Raw genomic sequence first — 12,532 nt, forward strand, 5'->3', positions numbered from 1 at the left:
AAATTAAACTACAGCACCAAATAAGTTTCCATTACTGAGTACATATAGTAGATTACTAACTGATTCTTCCATTCCTTTAGTTATAAACCAATGGAAGTTATATTAATCACAAGTATTGTGGAAATTAAAACTCCTTTCAATTTACAAAATGTAATCATACTTTATTAAAACATAACTTGACTGAACTATAAGTTTTTAACTTATAAATTAACAAATTTTTAATTATTCTCATTTAATCTTTTGAAAATATTTACACATTCTCCACGAGTCCATATTTTTTTAATATTTCTAGGGTTTGAATATAAGCAATGCCCCGTCTTGTTATAGTAAAGTTACCCACAACACTTAAATCCACAATGGTGGAACCTTCTCTAGATTTGTTGGTCTCCTCTAACTGTTTTACACTGGTAACAAACACTGCTCCTAACTTAGGCCAGAGAACTCTAAACTCTTCTGGATAGATGCAATTGGGTTCATTACTCAAGTTAGCACTGGTGAGTGCTAGAGGACGTCCCAAAGCTGCTGTCACTAAGTGGATGAATGGATACGTCATTCCGGGTACACGGATTCCAACTTTCTTCACTCCTGGATTCAAATCAGGATTCAGTCTCTCCTTTCTATTCAGTAAAACGGTTACAGGTCCTGGAAGAAGACTCTTTAACAGTCCTGATGGCAGATCTTTTGTAACTCCCCACTTTTCAATCTCACTCACATTTTTAACGCAAATAGCCAAAGGCTTACTGATGTCCCTCTCCTTCACACTGTATAGTGAAGCTACAGCAGATGAGTTGGAAGCATCAACAGCTAGTCCATAAACAGTGTCGGTTGGAATGGCGATGATATTACCATTCTTCAGACAATCTATTGCTAGAGACACAGCCTTACTGTCATTCCCATTCAGCTGGACAACGTTTCCCGCAAACATTTTGTCAGGTAAATTGAACAACAGAGACATCCAGTTACATGATACTAACTTCTTTGATAATTCATTTTTCACGAGTCTTGACCACATTTTCTAATCTCGCCAACGATGTCCACAAGTGGAGCTACAGCATTTGTAGAAGGTTGTCATGGGTTCATCAGCTGAACGAGTCTGAATTTGCAGAAAATATGCTCGAGGATGCCAACATACAGGACATCGCTCATCCGTCGAATCTACGTTTTCCCACGCAGCAGATCCACCTAATACGTCATCAATTTCCTGAAAATAGCATGTTTTGTTAAACTCATTTTTTATATAAGTAATCAAAGAGCATGTTACTAAATATAAACTAATCGAAAATAAGAAACACGAAAATTAAGTGTTGGAAAGCATCGTTGACATTGCTGAGTGACAAGAAGGTTCAGGAGTTGACACATTATCACCCACATACAAAACACTATCAAATCAGTCTTGCGTGATGACATGTCTGTTTTGACACATTATTGACAGGTAAAGTGTAAATTTATCCTTAGCTCATTAAATTAATAGGTATATTGAAATTGAAGCACTAATATGGTCTGAGCTCAAGTTTCAGTAGTCTTTCAAGGGATGCTTTTCTTCTTCTAACAGCAGTGCGGGCATAATATAAAAAACATTTCTATAGATAATATCTTAAAATAAAGCTTAGCTTAGCCTACATAAGTTCCTCAACCACTCATTAGGTTGGACAAGATAAATGGCTTTCCAAAATTTAATTTTCATGTTTCTTGCTTTCATCCATTACCTGATCACTATCACTAAAATATGAAAGAAATTGAAATTGACCCAAGAACTGCTTAGAATTACCCATTAACTTGCTTAAATCACAATCACAATTTTACAACTAAAGTTTCTTTATAAGAGCTATAAATCCAGCATATTTTTATGGTTATTCGTTTTGAAGCAGACTCTATTTCTCTCCAATCACATTAATTTGTAGTAAAGTTATAAATCATTTATTAGTCCTAACTCAAATTAGGGAGTACTCTAGTAATTCTTTGCTAAATTATTATACTGCAGCATAGACAATACTTTTTCACATCACAGTTAATACAAACTTGCACCTTTAAAAAATTGTGTCCAATGTGCTTTTGGAGAGAAATAACGTAAAGTTTTAGGATGTGGAAATCATAAACAACGATAAATTTTTAATATTGGAAATAAAAATGTTATTTTGTTATTCTATTAATTTGTGTACTGTGTTTCTCAGTGTAATCTGTGGTTGATAGGTTTATCTGAGTGTTCCATTGAATGTTCAGTACTGCTACTGCATCAACCAGTGTCTTGTGCACGTCAGTGCTTTCTCAACACAGCATACTTTTTTTCTAGAAGCCCTCAAAGATGGGAATACTTAGAAAAACATATAGGATGTTCCCTGCTTAGTATTTCACAAACGAGATGGTCGGCCCGAGTAGATAGTATTCGACCTTTTGAGAAACATTTGCCACTCATTATGCATGCCCTGAATGACTGTAAGAAGCTTAATTTAACAGCAGAGAGACAGATTTAAAAGGGCTAATGAAATACCTAAGATCGTTTGAGTGCATCATGATGTCAACAATTGCTTGTTGCAATTGATAAAAAAAGTGTTAGTTTCCAGCCTGATCAGCAACACTTGACATAGACCCAAAGAACATCAGTGACCTAATGGAGGAACAAAAAGTTCTGCGAGACTAATGGAGTAATCTCTAGACTGAGGCTAAGCTAGTGGCAACAAACATGGCTGAAAGTGTAGAATGTGAAACGGATTTCAAGGAGGAAAGACTGAAGAAAACATTTCCATGACAAAACCAGAGATGCTTCATCAACAAGATGTGTAACGGAACATTCTGTAAAACATGAAGAGGACAATTTCAGAAACAAAGTTTTCTATAAGCTTCTTGACTCAGTCTTAGTGGGTCTTAATCAAAGATTTGAATTTTCTGGAAAAATCAGTAACCTCTTTCAATGTCTTTGGACATATATTGAGGAAGAAGACGTAATTGAAAAGCAATGTTCGAGTTTGCCAGACGTATAAAGAAGACATAGACATTGAAATTTTCAACAAAATAAAACACTTGAAAACAATCTATAAGACCAACTTAGGAGACAAATCTCTTCAACCCTCACAACTTCTGAATGCTGTAAGTAAGACTAAACTGGATAGTTTGTTCCCGAAAATCACTATAGCAATCAGGTTATTCTGCTGCATCCCTGTATCTTTAAGTCAAGGAGAGAGAAGTTACAGTTTGATGAAAATGATAAAAAGTGCTAATCGATCAACAGTGAACAAAGCAAGGATGAATGATCTCAGCATTCTGGCAATAGAATCTGATTTGGCAAAGAGTTTGAAATATGATGATATCATTGATGACTTTGCAAGGAGGAGGGGTAGGCGAGTTGTATTTTCATTATGTGTGATGTTAAAATGAGTAACATGAGCCTAATGTTTCACTACTGACTTTAATACGAGGTTCAATTGAGTTTTTTTGTTTGATAAAACCTATACTGTTTATATAATAAAAATGTCATCGTTAAACCTTATTTTTTTTGTATTTTCCGTTTATGTACTAATATTTATTGACATACAAATAAATACATAAAAAAAGTAAAGATCATGGCTTTGGCATATTTATTCTGGAGGAAAGTAAATCAGTTAAGTAACAACAAGGTAAGTTAGACAACAGTTTAGTAAGCTTGGGTTTAAAATATTACTTGCAATGTTAACATAAAGCCAATATGTGGTTTTTTTGTGTTGAAGGGAAGTGAATTGTCAAGGTAAGTACGTTGGTTGCCTGAATCTAGGGGCCCGGATTTCTTAATTGCACAGGAGCCCAAGAATCCCTGTTGTCAGGCCTAGCCAAGAGCATAAAATTTTGACGATCTATCAGTTGACATTAATTTATTGCAGAAAAATGTAATATTATACATAATTTTTTGTATAATTCAAGGGCTTTCACGTAGTATAAATGAATAATAAATATAAAATTAATGCATATGTATAAGTTGGAATAAAACTCAAAATGTAGGAATTTTTTTTAAATTTTGTATTAACACAAGATATTAAAAAATATATTGTATTTTATTTTTACTGAAAAATAATATGTTCTAGCTTATATTCTTCATTTGATTGCCAAACACAAAATAATAATTATGAAAATTTTTTAAGTGGTTACTGAACCATTTTTTTCTGAGAACCTTGCAAATACACATGACTCTAATTGTATTAAAACTAATCATTATTATATTTTTTAAGGTATTTTATAATAATTATATAACATATTGCAATTAAGATGACGTAACAGTTTATAATATTACCCTATATTTTCTAAAAATTTGCAGTTGTAATTTTTAGATAATTTGCAGTGTTCAATTATGATATTCTTTGAATTACAAGTTAATTTTATACTAATGTTCACACAAAAAACATAAACAAAGAAAAATGTTTGGTTAACATAAGATTTGTTCATTATTTTCCCAACAGTAATTTCCACAAGCACAGCCAAAAAGATAAGACGCAACCATTGGCGTTCAAATTCATGCACACTAGTGGGTTAAACCTTACATTATTTTGTTCACAAGGATAAGGACAAATATCCTACGAGGTATAATACATATAAAATAATTATTATGCTGCTCCGGGGCTACAGTATAGTAAGCGGCCACCAACCCAATTGGATGATTATCAATTTTAAATATGAATACTATCAAATACGACATTTGACCTATATATATTCAAAATTAATCAATGCCAACTTTTTTTATTTAGACTAGTGACATCATTACCAGCTGTTGTTATTTTGTTTATGTAGGAGAAGGTTAGTGACTATGACAAGAACATTAGTGATGAATATGCAAATATTGGCTCAAAATGTCGGCTGCAAGAAAAGGAACTGGTTCATTTAAATAGGAGGTGTCTGATTAAAATGTAATGGTAATGGAGATTCCGAAATATAATGAGGAGATAAAAATCAGGATTAAAGGTGTGAATCAGATAGTGTTTTGCCATAAGAAAAGCCAACACTAACATGATGTGTTAGTTTTGGATAAAACTTTTTGAAGTTACAAAGTTTGGTATTGTTAGCATAATTAAAATCGTACACTATTTTAGTTGAAAACAAACTTATTTATGACTGTTTAGTAAATTAATGTAGTCTAAACGGTATCAGTACATTCAGAAATACGATTTCAGATTGGCCCTCTTATTGTAGAGAAGTTTGTTTTGTTTGGTTGGATGACAGATTTGAAAAAGAAGAATTATTACGTGGCGAGAGAGTGGTAGTTACAATTGGCGAAGCAAAGATTGGTAAAAGAAAATATAATTGTGGAAGCTGGTCTCAGAAGTGAAATCATTGCCGATCTCTTGCAAATATACTTATTGACGAGAAATTATAATTACTGGTGGTAAACCATACAAGCATTTTTTAAATGCTATCAAACATGTCTACCCTGTCAAATAATAATACTACGAAGAGTACTTTAAATACATTTTAGTTATTTTATACAATTAAAAAAACAAATTAATTTCTTGTACCGTACATATAAAAGTATAGCTTCTCTACATTAGCATTTTAAAAGCCTACAACTTAACCTTTTTAGCACCAAGAGCCTATATATAGGCTCAACCTGTTAAGCCATAAAACGCCAAGAGCCTTTATTTAGGCTCCAAAAATTTCATGCAGTACACAACCATTTGTTGACTAATATCAATAAAATTAGTACTGATTTATGCATTTTATGTAAAATGTACTATAGCAATAGCACTGCATAGACATTCATATAATATTGAAACAAAATAACAATATACACTAAAATGTTTTATGTGATGACACATGCGTTTCCATGACAAAAGTTAGTTTTGTACTTTGTTTACTAATAAATCTGTAAATTGATAGTATTATTTTAACAAATTTTCACAGGTCTTTCTCAATTAAATATATTACACTGTAATACAAAGTTTTGTTGAGTAAATATTTTTTCAGGCATTTATTGATCTCTTAATTTACTTACAAAAAGTGAACAAAGTATCTAACTTCTACAGTTATACAATTTTAACAGATCAACATTTTATAAATTCCATTACATGGCATTGTTCTCCTATTAATAACAAAAAGTGATACCACAATCATTAAGTTTAATTTATCATAAAATTTAGCGAAATGACAACGATTTATTCCTTTGTGTCATAATTCGTAAAATTGCCCTGGTGCCACTGCGATATACCCGGCGGCTATGCCGCGGAGCCCAATGGGACAATCCACACCAGTAACTCTGGCGTTCTGTGACACGACCTGCCCAATATACTTGTCGCTAAAAGGGTTAATTAATTCGACAGCATCTGTCAAAATCTATTCAAAGTAAAAACATGTTTGGAAATATATTCTCAATTAAATTCATTTATTTTGTTATTGACTATTGGCGGCAAGAACAGTGACGTACGTGTCTTCTTTGTTTTACAAGCAATCACGTTTATCCTTGAAAATAAAAAAGGCAACTAAATTTTATTGTTTTGTTGTAATAATATATTATATTTTAATTTGTTAATTATAGTAATATTTACACATTGATTTCTAAGATTGAAAACTAGCCAAACCATAGGCCTATTGTTCTTTAAAATATCTATTACGTTATTTGGTCCGACATTTCGCTTTCAGTCCTTCAGATGGTCATGAATATCGATAATTCCATATCATTCAATAATCACCATCTGATTGTGTTTGTGATGGTTCATTATACTCCATCCTCTCCAGGAAATAATTTCAAAATAACCGTGTGTAAAATATCAGTGAAATAAAAAAATATGTACCATTAGTACTTATTTTTAACTAATTTACAACATTCACATGGCAATTATAACATCCATCCTAACATAGTGCAATCAGTAAGGCAGAAGAAAGTTAGATATTAAAGAACAATAAGCAACTTAATAGTCTAGATAGGCCTAGGTCCACATTTACACTGACTGAAAACATAACCTTACCTTAAGCTTCGGGTAAGTGCGATTGCTAATACGTTGAGTTATGTTAAAACTATAAGGACAGGTGCGGCACTTAAATCTTAAATGACCGAGATGTTCTTCTACAGCAAGGACATTAGCACAAGAAGGGCAAAATATCGATGACATTTTAAGTTAATTCAAAACGCCCCAACACGTGAACAAGCCTTCCAACAGTGCCATCTTGATATTGTCATTAGTCATTGGCAAATGAGATGATGAGAGCATGCTAGTGAATAGTGATTGCCGAATCCGATGGGATAATCGAAAGTAAAATAAACGATTACTTCAAATTTGTTTCGATTATTTGCTTCAACTAGTCGAAACATTTTAAATTGTCCTTTTACTTCTTTGGCCTAATATAATATTATTTCAGAGAACTTTGAATTATAACCTTACCAGTGATTAAATATTGCAGTAGGGTAAATTATACAGTAATTGGCACTATACGAGTGTTTTCTTTATAACAAGTCTTAGGTTGGCAACACTGAAGCTGAACATCATCATTAGCTATTCCCTAGAGTTCTTGCCGGTTTGTTTTTGGATGTTTGCAGACAAGTTGTTGGCTACTTGGTCTCTGGGAGAAATATTTTAATTAACGGTAAGAATTTTCTACGGCTCTCGTAAAACTTTTAAAGTTTTTCCTTTGGAGTGTGTTACTTTCCCTTAAGAAAGATGGAAACTTGCAAGAAAGACAACAATATTCTTAATGTAGCTTGTGGCATGTGACCGCCACTGTGATCGGGTCGGTCAGTGGATAGGATGTACTTGGCCGACCTTTGACCGAGGATAGAGACGGGGCACAATCACACCGTTTGATCGGTGGACGGGTTTAGGTCAGAACTCCCTATACGTGCACTCTAACCGACGCGACGCCGGTGACTAGACGGGTATCCGTGAGTTAAGTTATCATTTTAATTTGATATACAGGTATATCATTTTGTTCTACTTTTGAGCCCAATAAATTATATCAAGCTAAGCAGGTTAAACAGGGGATTACAGGGTTGTGGGGAACGGGGAATACGGGCGTCAGGAAAGTCTCGGCGTGCAACAACGTTTTAGTACGATTTGTTTATTTCAACCTAGTTTGTAATTATGTATTAGGTTAGTTATTTACCTGAAGAAGAGATCAGATTCCAGATCTCGAAAGATAGTGTTACTGATTTTTTTTCACTGAACGATGGCAAATGTCCGGAAAAATCCTGTTCCCTTTACAATCCTTCCATCGTCAAAAATAAACTTCAAACAAAGAATTTTTAAAATACTAAAAATAAAAATCCTAGCCAAAAAGAGTGCATTTATTTTTAACAAACAGTATTTTCCTTCGTTCTACCTGTATATGTACCGGGCTACATATTGTCAATAGTAACATCTTGGGAAAAAAGGCAAATAATTGTGACGGGCCATGTAACAGATGGTTTTAGATTGATTGTGTCAAGATGCCATCTGCGGATTATGCAAGACTTGCAGGAAATAAAAATTGTTTTGGTACTGTAATAGCACTGAATGTTAGAAGAACAGTGGTGCCCTTAATTGATAAGCTGAATTCTCAGGTTGCAGAAATTGCTGGGGAAATTGATCATTTGATCTCGAAGGTAAGTTGCTTTAAGATGGATGATATTGCTTCTCTGAAAGAGATATTAAATCTTTAAATTCGCCATTATTCTTTAGAATCTATCCTCGAGAACACATAAATGAAATCGATGCTGTAGAACAAAATATGAAGGAAAGCTTCAAGGAAGCCCGCTGTTGGACCGGGTCCAGAAACAATTATTGGTGAACTGAATGATCGATCTCAACGTGCTTCAAACGTTATAGTTTATAATATACAGGAGTCTACGTATACTAGCCTTAACGTAAAAGGTAGACAGTATCACGACTTGCAAACCATGTATCTAACATAGTCATGGCCTTGAACCTCAATTTTTACTTCTTGAAAAAGGGAAAACATACAGAATGAGCAAATCAGGTCGTGACAAAAGCCGCCCTCTCGAGGCGCAGCCGTCAACTGATACAAGGACATTTATCAACAATTTCTTCTGGAGTTTGCCTCCGAAGTAAATGTCGACCATACTGATCTTTTATGAAGCAGAAATCGTACTCTTAATGAACGTCAGTATTTAGTGAAGACTAGAAAGAAATTGGAACGAAAAGAGACAGATGAGACATCTTTATCGATCAAATACTTACATGGAGTCTTTACTATTGTTAAAGTCCCAGAAACAAACGATTAAATATTAAAGACCAGACCAAATTACATATTAGTTCCAAAATTCAATGGTTTTAGAAACAAATTGAATGCATTTAAGCTTCCCATAGCTATTAGCAATTTTGATATAATAGTTTTAGTAGACTAACCTAATTCCTGAAATATATGATGCAAAACTTGGCTTTGCCAATTTTCAGACATTACGTTGTGATTATTCGGATGAAATCAAGTGAAAAAAGTGGTGGAAGCGTTTTTGTAGCAATCAGTAATAAATCTTTTTCAAGAAATTCTACCTACTGCCCTGTGAAATGTGTTTTGGAACTGGCCAAATTCACTAGTTTCCCTACTCTTCAGTACTGTCTATACGTTCCACTCAATAAACCACCCAGAAAATAATATATGGACTTCAGCTCTATCTGTGAAGATACGTTGCTATTTAATCATTTAACTGGGCCCTGTCCTCATAGTTGTAGACTCCAACTTACCCAACAGACTCTTGAAATCATATACCACTTCCATGGAAACTACTGCACAGAATCCATCCTTTCAATCTGTCATAAATCTTCTTGACGTTTTCCAGTTGCGACAATTTAATTCAGTTATGAATGACAGAGGAGTTTTATTAGGCCTTGTTTTCTCGTCAGTAAACAAGGTGACTGTTGTTATGGCTCTGGATCCTTTAGTGTCTGCTGAATCTCAACATCCTGCCTTAGATATTGAATTAATATGCTGTAGTCGACTTAAAACAAGAAATTCAGTCTAAAATATCACTTCAACAAGATTAATAAGGTTGCAATATTTTGTAATTTACAGCTCTGGCAGTATTCGATTTTGGTTGGACACAATGACATTGAAGTGTCATTTACGGAAAATCTTACTTTCCATGCTGGTTCTCTTGAGACATGAAGAGGCTGGTACTGTTTGCTTTAATTGGCAAAAACTTGTCAGTATAAGGCTTATTCAAATATGTGTTTCAATTTTGAATTTTGTCATGTAAGGGTGCAGTACAGAGAACTTGCTACACAGTGCTACCAACAGTACATTGACCAGCTATAAAATGCTATGAAGTGTAATACTCATATGTTCTGGGGCCACATAAACCATACCAAACATTTCACCAAGACTAATCCTTTAATGAGTATTAATGGGAAGACTGCAAATAATCCCCAAGACACCTGTGGGCATTTTGCAAATTATTTTTCTTTAGTTTTTAGGCCTTCTAAATAGCCCCTCCTATGAGACCAGTTGGCAAGCAGTTATTTCATAGAATTTTCGGTTTTATGCAAGAAAGTAGAAAACATTCTTTCCACTCTGGATGTTAATAAAGGTCCAGGACTGATGATATACTACCTATATTAACGTACTAAAGCTGCATTCTCACTCCACTCTTGACTGGGTACCTAAACTGGGATTTGTATTTGGATATCTTTCCCCATTGTCTGGACAAGTTATGTAACACAAATTGTCAAGAAGGAAATAGCTCTTATGTAATAAATTATATACCAATATTAGTTCAACCAACCTTGGTCAAGTGTTTATATTGTTGATTCTCATTAGATTATCTGTTTTCATAAGGAACCAAATATCAACGGTCCAGCATGGTTTCTATAAGTTACATCAAACCTTGTCATTTATTGGGACAATATTATCTCAGCCTTCAGTAGAAGCCATCTGGTTGATAGTACATATTTAGATCTATAGAAGACTTTTGACAGACAGAGCCATGAGCATCTGCTAGCCAAACTTTACATTTTGGGTGTCGATGGGCCTATGGTGCGGGGTTCCGAAGTTATGGGAATGGTCACCACCAAGTGGTCAGATACAATGGATCAGTTTGCCTGGCATTTCTGTACTTTTTAGAGTTGCCCAGGGTTCCTTCTTGGGCACTGTGCTCTTCTCAGCATTTATAAATGATTCAGTTTCGGTTGTTGAGCTCTCAAAGATATTACTTTTTACTGATTGTGTTTAAAATATACAATGAGATCATTTGGAGCTAAACTTCAGGGAGCTCCAAGCTGATTTGAATAGCCTTATTGTGGTGTTCTAAAGTGAAATGGAGTAAACACATCCAAATGTAGAGTAATATCCTTTTCTCATCTGGCAAACACGTTAATGTAAAAAAGGGAGAAAAGCCACTTACCAGATCCTCTATGGCACATAACCTGGGCGTGACTATAACATCATCATTAAGTCCTGATGCACACTTGAATGTCATTAATAAAAATTCATTATCAATGAGTGATGATTTGAACAGGAAACAGGATTACGGTCATTTGTATTTTAAGTGTTATAATAAGATAAATACAATGTTTCTAAGATTGTAATATGTCATTTTCATCAGGTGTCTAATACTAAAACATGAGCTTAAGCATTCCAAAAAAGTACACTAATCAACACGATGAATAGACCAAATTAAAAGGTAAGAACAATAAAATATGAAGATTCTTGGAGAAATTCGAAAAATTTGGGTCTGCTCAAGTATTAGTTAATACTTGAAGTAAATACTTACTAAATAGTTAATACTATAAAGTAAATGGACAGTTGTCCATTTACTTTATAGTTATATATAAAATACACCAGATAACTATCAACTTAACTGGTTGTGGTTAAAGATTTGTTGGTCGGTACACAAGTTCTTCTTCAGTTGGCTTAGAAATAAACAACTAGTGGATACTTTTTAAGTGAGGACCAGAGTCAAGCTATACAGGGGTTGTTCCTATCATAAAAAAACAATAACACTCTAAAATTAGATCAGATGAATGGCCAAAAACCGCTATAAACTACACAAGACATGAACATGTGCTATAATTGGCATCTACTATCACTTCAGCGGATAGAAAAATGTCATTTCTGTTTTTCAATCTGTCCACCTGATACTTCGAAAATGAACTGACCTACAGACTTGAAATTTTGAATTTCAGTTTAATTTCTATATAGACAACACTGAGTTCGATGATGGTACATGTCTCTCCATGGGATTTGGCTAAGCATTAGCAAATATTTTTACATTGGTCGTATAGGCAACTTAATGGCAACAAGGAAATAGCAGAATAAATAAATCTGTAAACAAACAAACTGAGTAGAACCATAACAGTTTTTGTCATGTGACAATTTTATTCACAGAGTAGACAAAAATAACAGAGTGAGTGAAATGTCAATGTTAAAAGTCAGTGACAAGATTTAATTTCAGCAATACCTTCCCTTAGTTCACTGGAACTTTTATTTGAACACAGCTGTGAAATCTAACAATAAACAATAATGTGAATGCAACATGTCTGGCAAGATAAATTTTACATGACAATTCATTTTTACATAGACAAGAATGTGTTTTATGATGGTTCTGTCCATCCATAGAATTTGCCAGTGTCATTGAAGCCATCACTCAGTT

At 33.8% G+C, this 12,532-nt stretch overlaps 2 protein-coding genes across 2 annotated transcripts; both read right to left on the reverse strand.

Moving 5' to 3' along the window:
- Nucleotides 1–244: 244 nt before the first annotated feature.
- LOC124359563 (yrdC domain-containing protein, mitochondrial-like) lies at nt 245–1,015 on the reverse strand. Its single transcript, XM_046812418.1, has one exon. It carries the CDS (start codon nt 1,010–1,012, stop codon nt 251–253), a length of 762 nt encoding a protein of 253 aa, XP_046668374.1. The 5' UTR covers nt 1,013–1,015; the 3' UTR covers nt 245–250.
- LOC124359562 (DNA-directed RNA polymerase III subunit RPC10) lies at nt 1,015–7,155 on the reverse strand. The gene is made up of 2 exons (XM_046812417.1): nt 6,921–7,155; nt 1,015–1,201 (listed from the first exon to the last, which is right to left on the reverse strand). Exons 1-2 carry the CDS (start codon nt 7,062–7,064, stop codon nt 1,016–1,018), a joined length of 330 nt encoding a protein of 109 aa, XP_046668373.1. The 5' UTR covers nt 7,065–7,155; the 3' UTR covers nt 1,015.
- Between the last annotated feature and the right edge of the window lie 5,377 nt (nt 7,156–12,532).

The sequence above is a fragment of the Homalodisca vitripennis genome, chromosome 4 (assembly GCF_021130785.1).
Source record: "Homalodisca vitripennis isolate AUS2020 chromosome 4, UT_GWSS_2.1, whole genome shotgun sequence".
Classification (NCBI taxonomy): Eukaryota; Metazoa; Arthropoda; class Insecta; order Hemiptera; family Cicadellidae; genus Homalodisca; species Homalodisca vitripennis.

Coding starts and splice junctions, on each gene's coding strand:
- LOC124359563 (XM_046812418.1), bottom strand. CDS start 1,012: ATGTGGTCAAGACTCGTGAAAAATGAATTATCAAAGAAGTTAGTATCA.
- LOC124359562 (XM_046812417.1), bottom strand. CDS start 7,064: ATGTCATCGATATTTTGCCCTTCTTGTGCTAATGTCCTTGCTGTAGAA. Junction 1,202..6,920: donor GCACTTACCCGAAGCTTAAG/GTAAGGTTATGT, acceptor TGCTATTTTCAG/GAAATTGATGACGTATTAGG.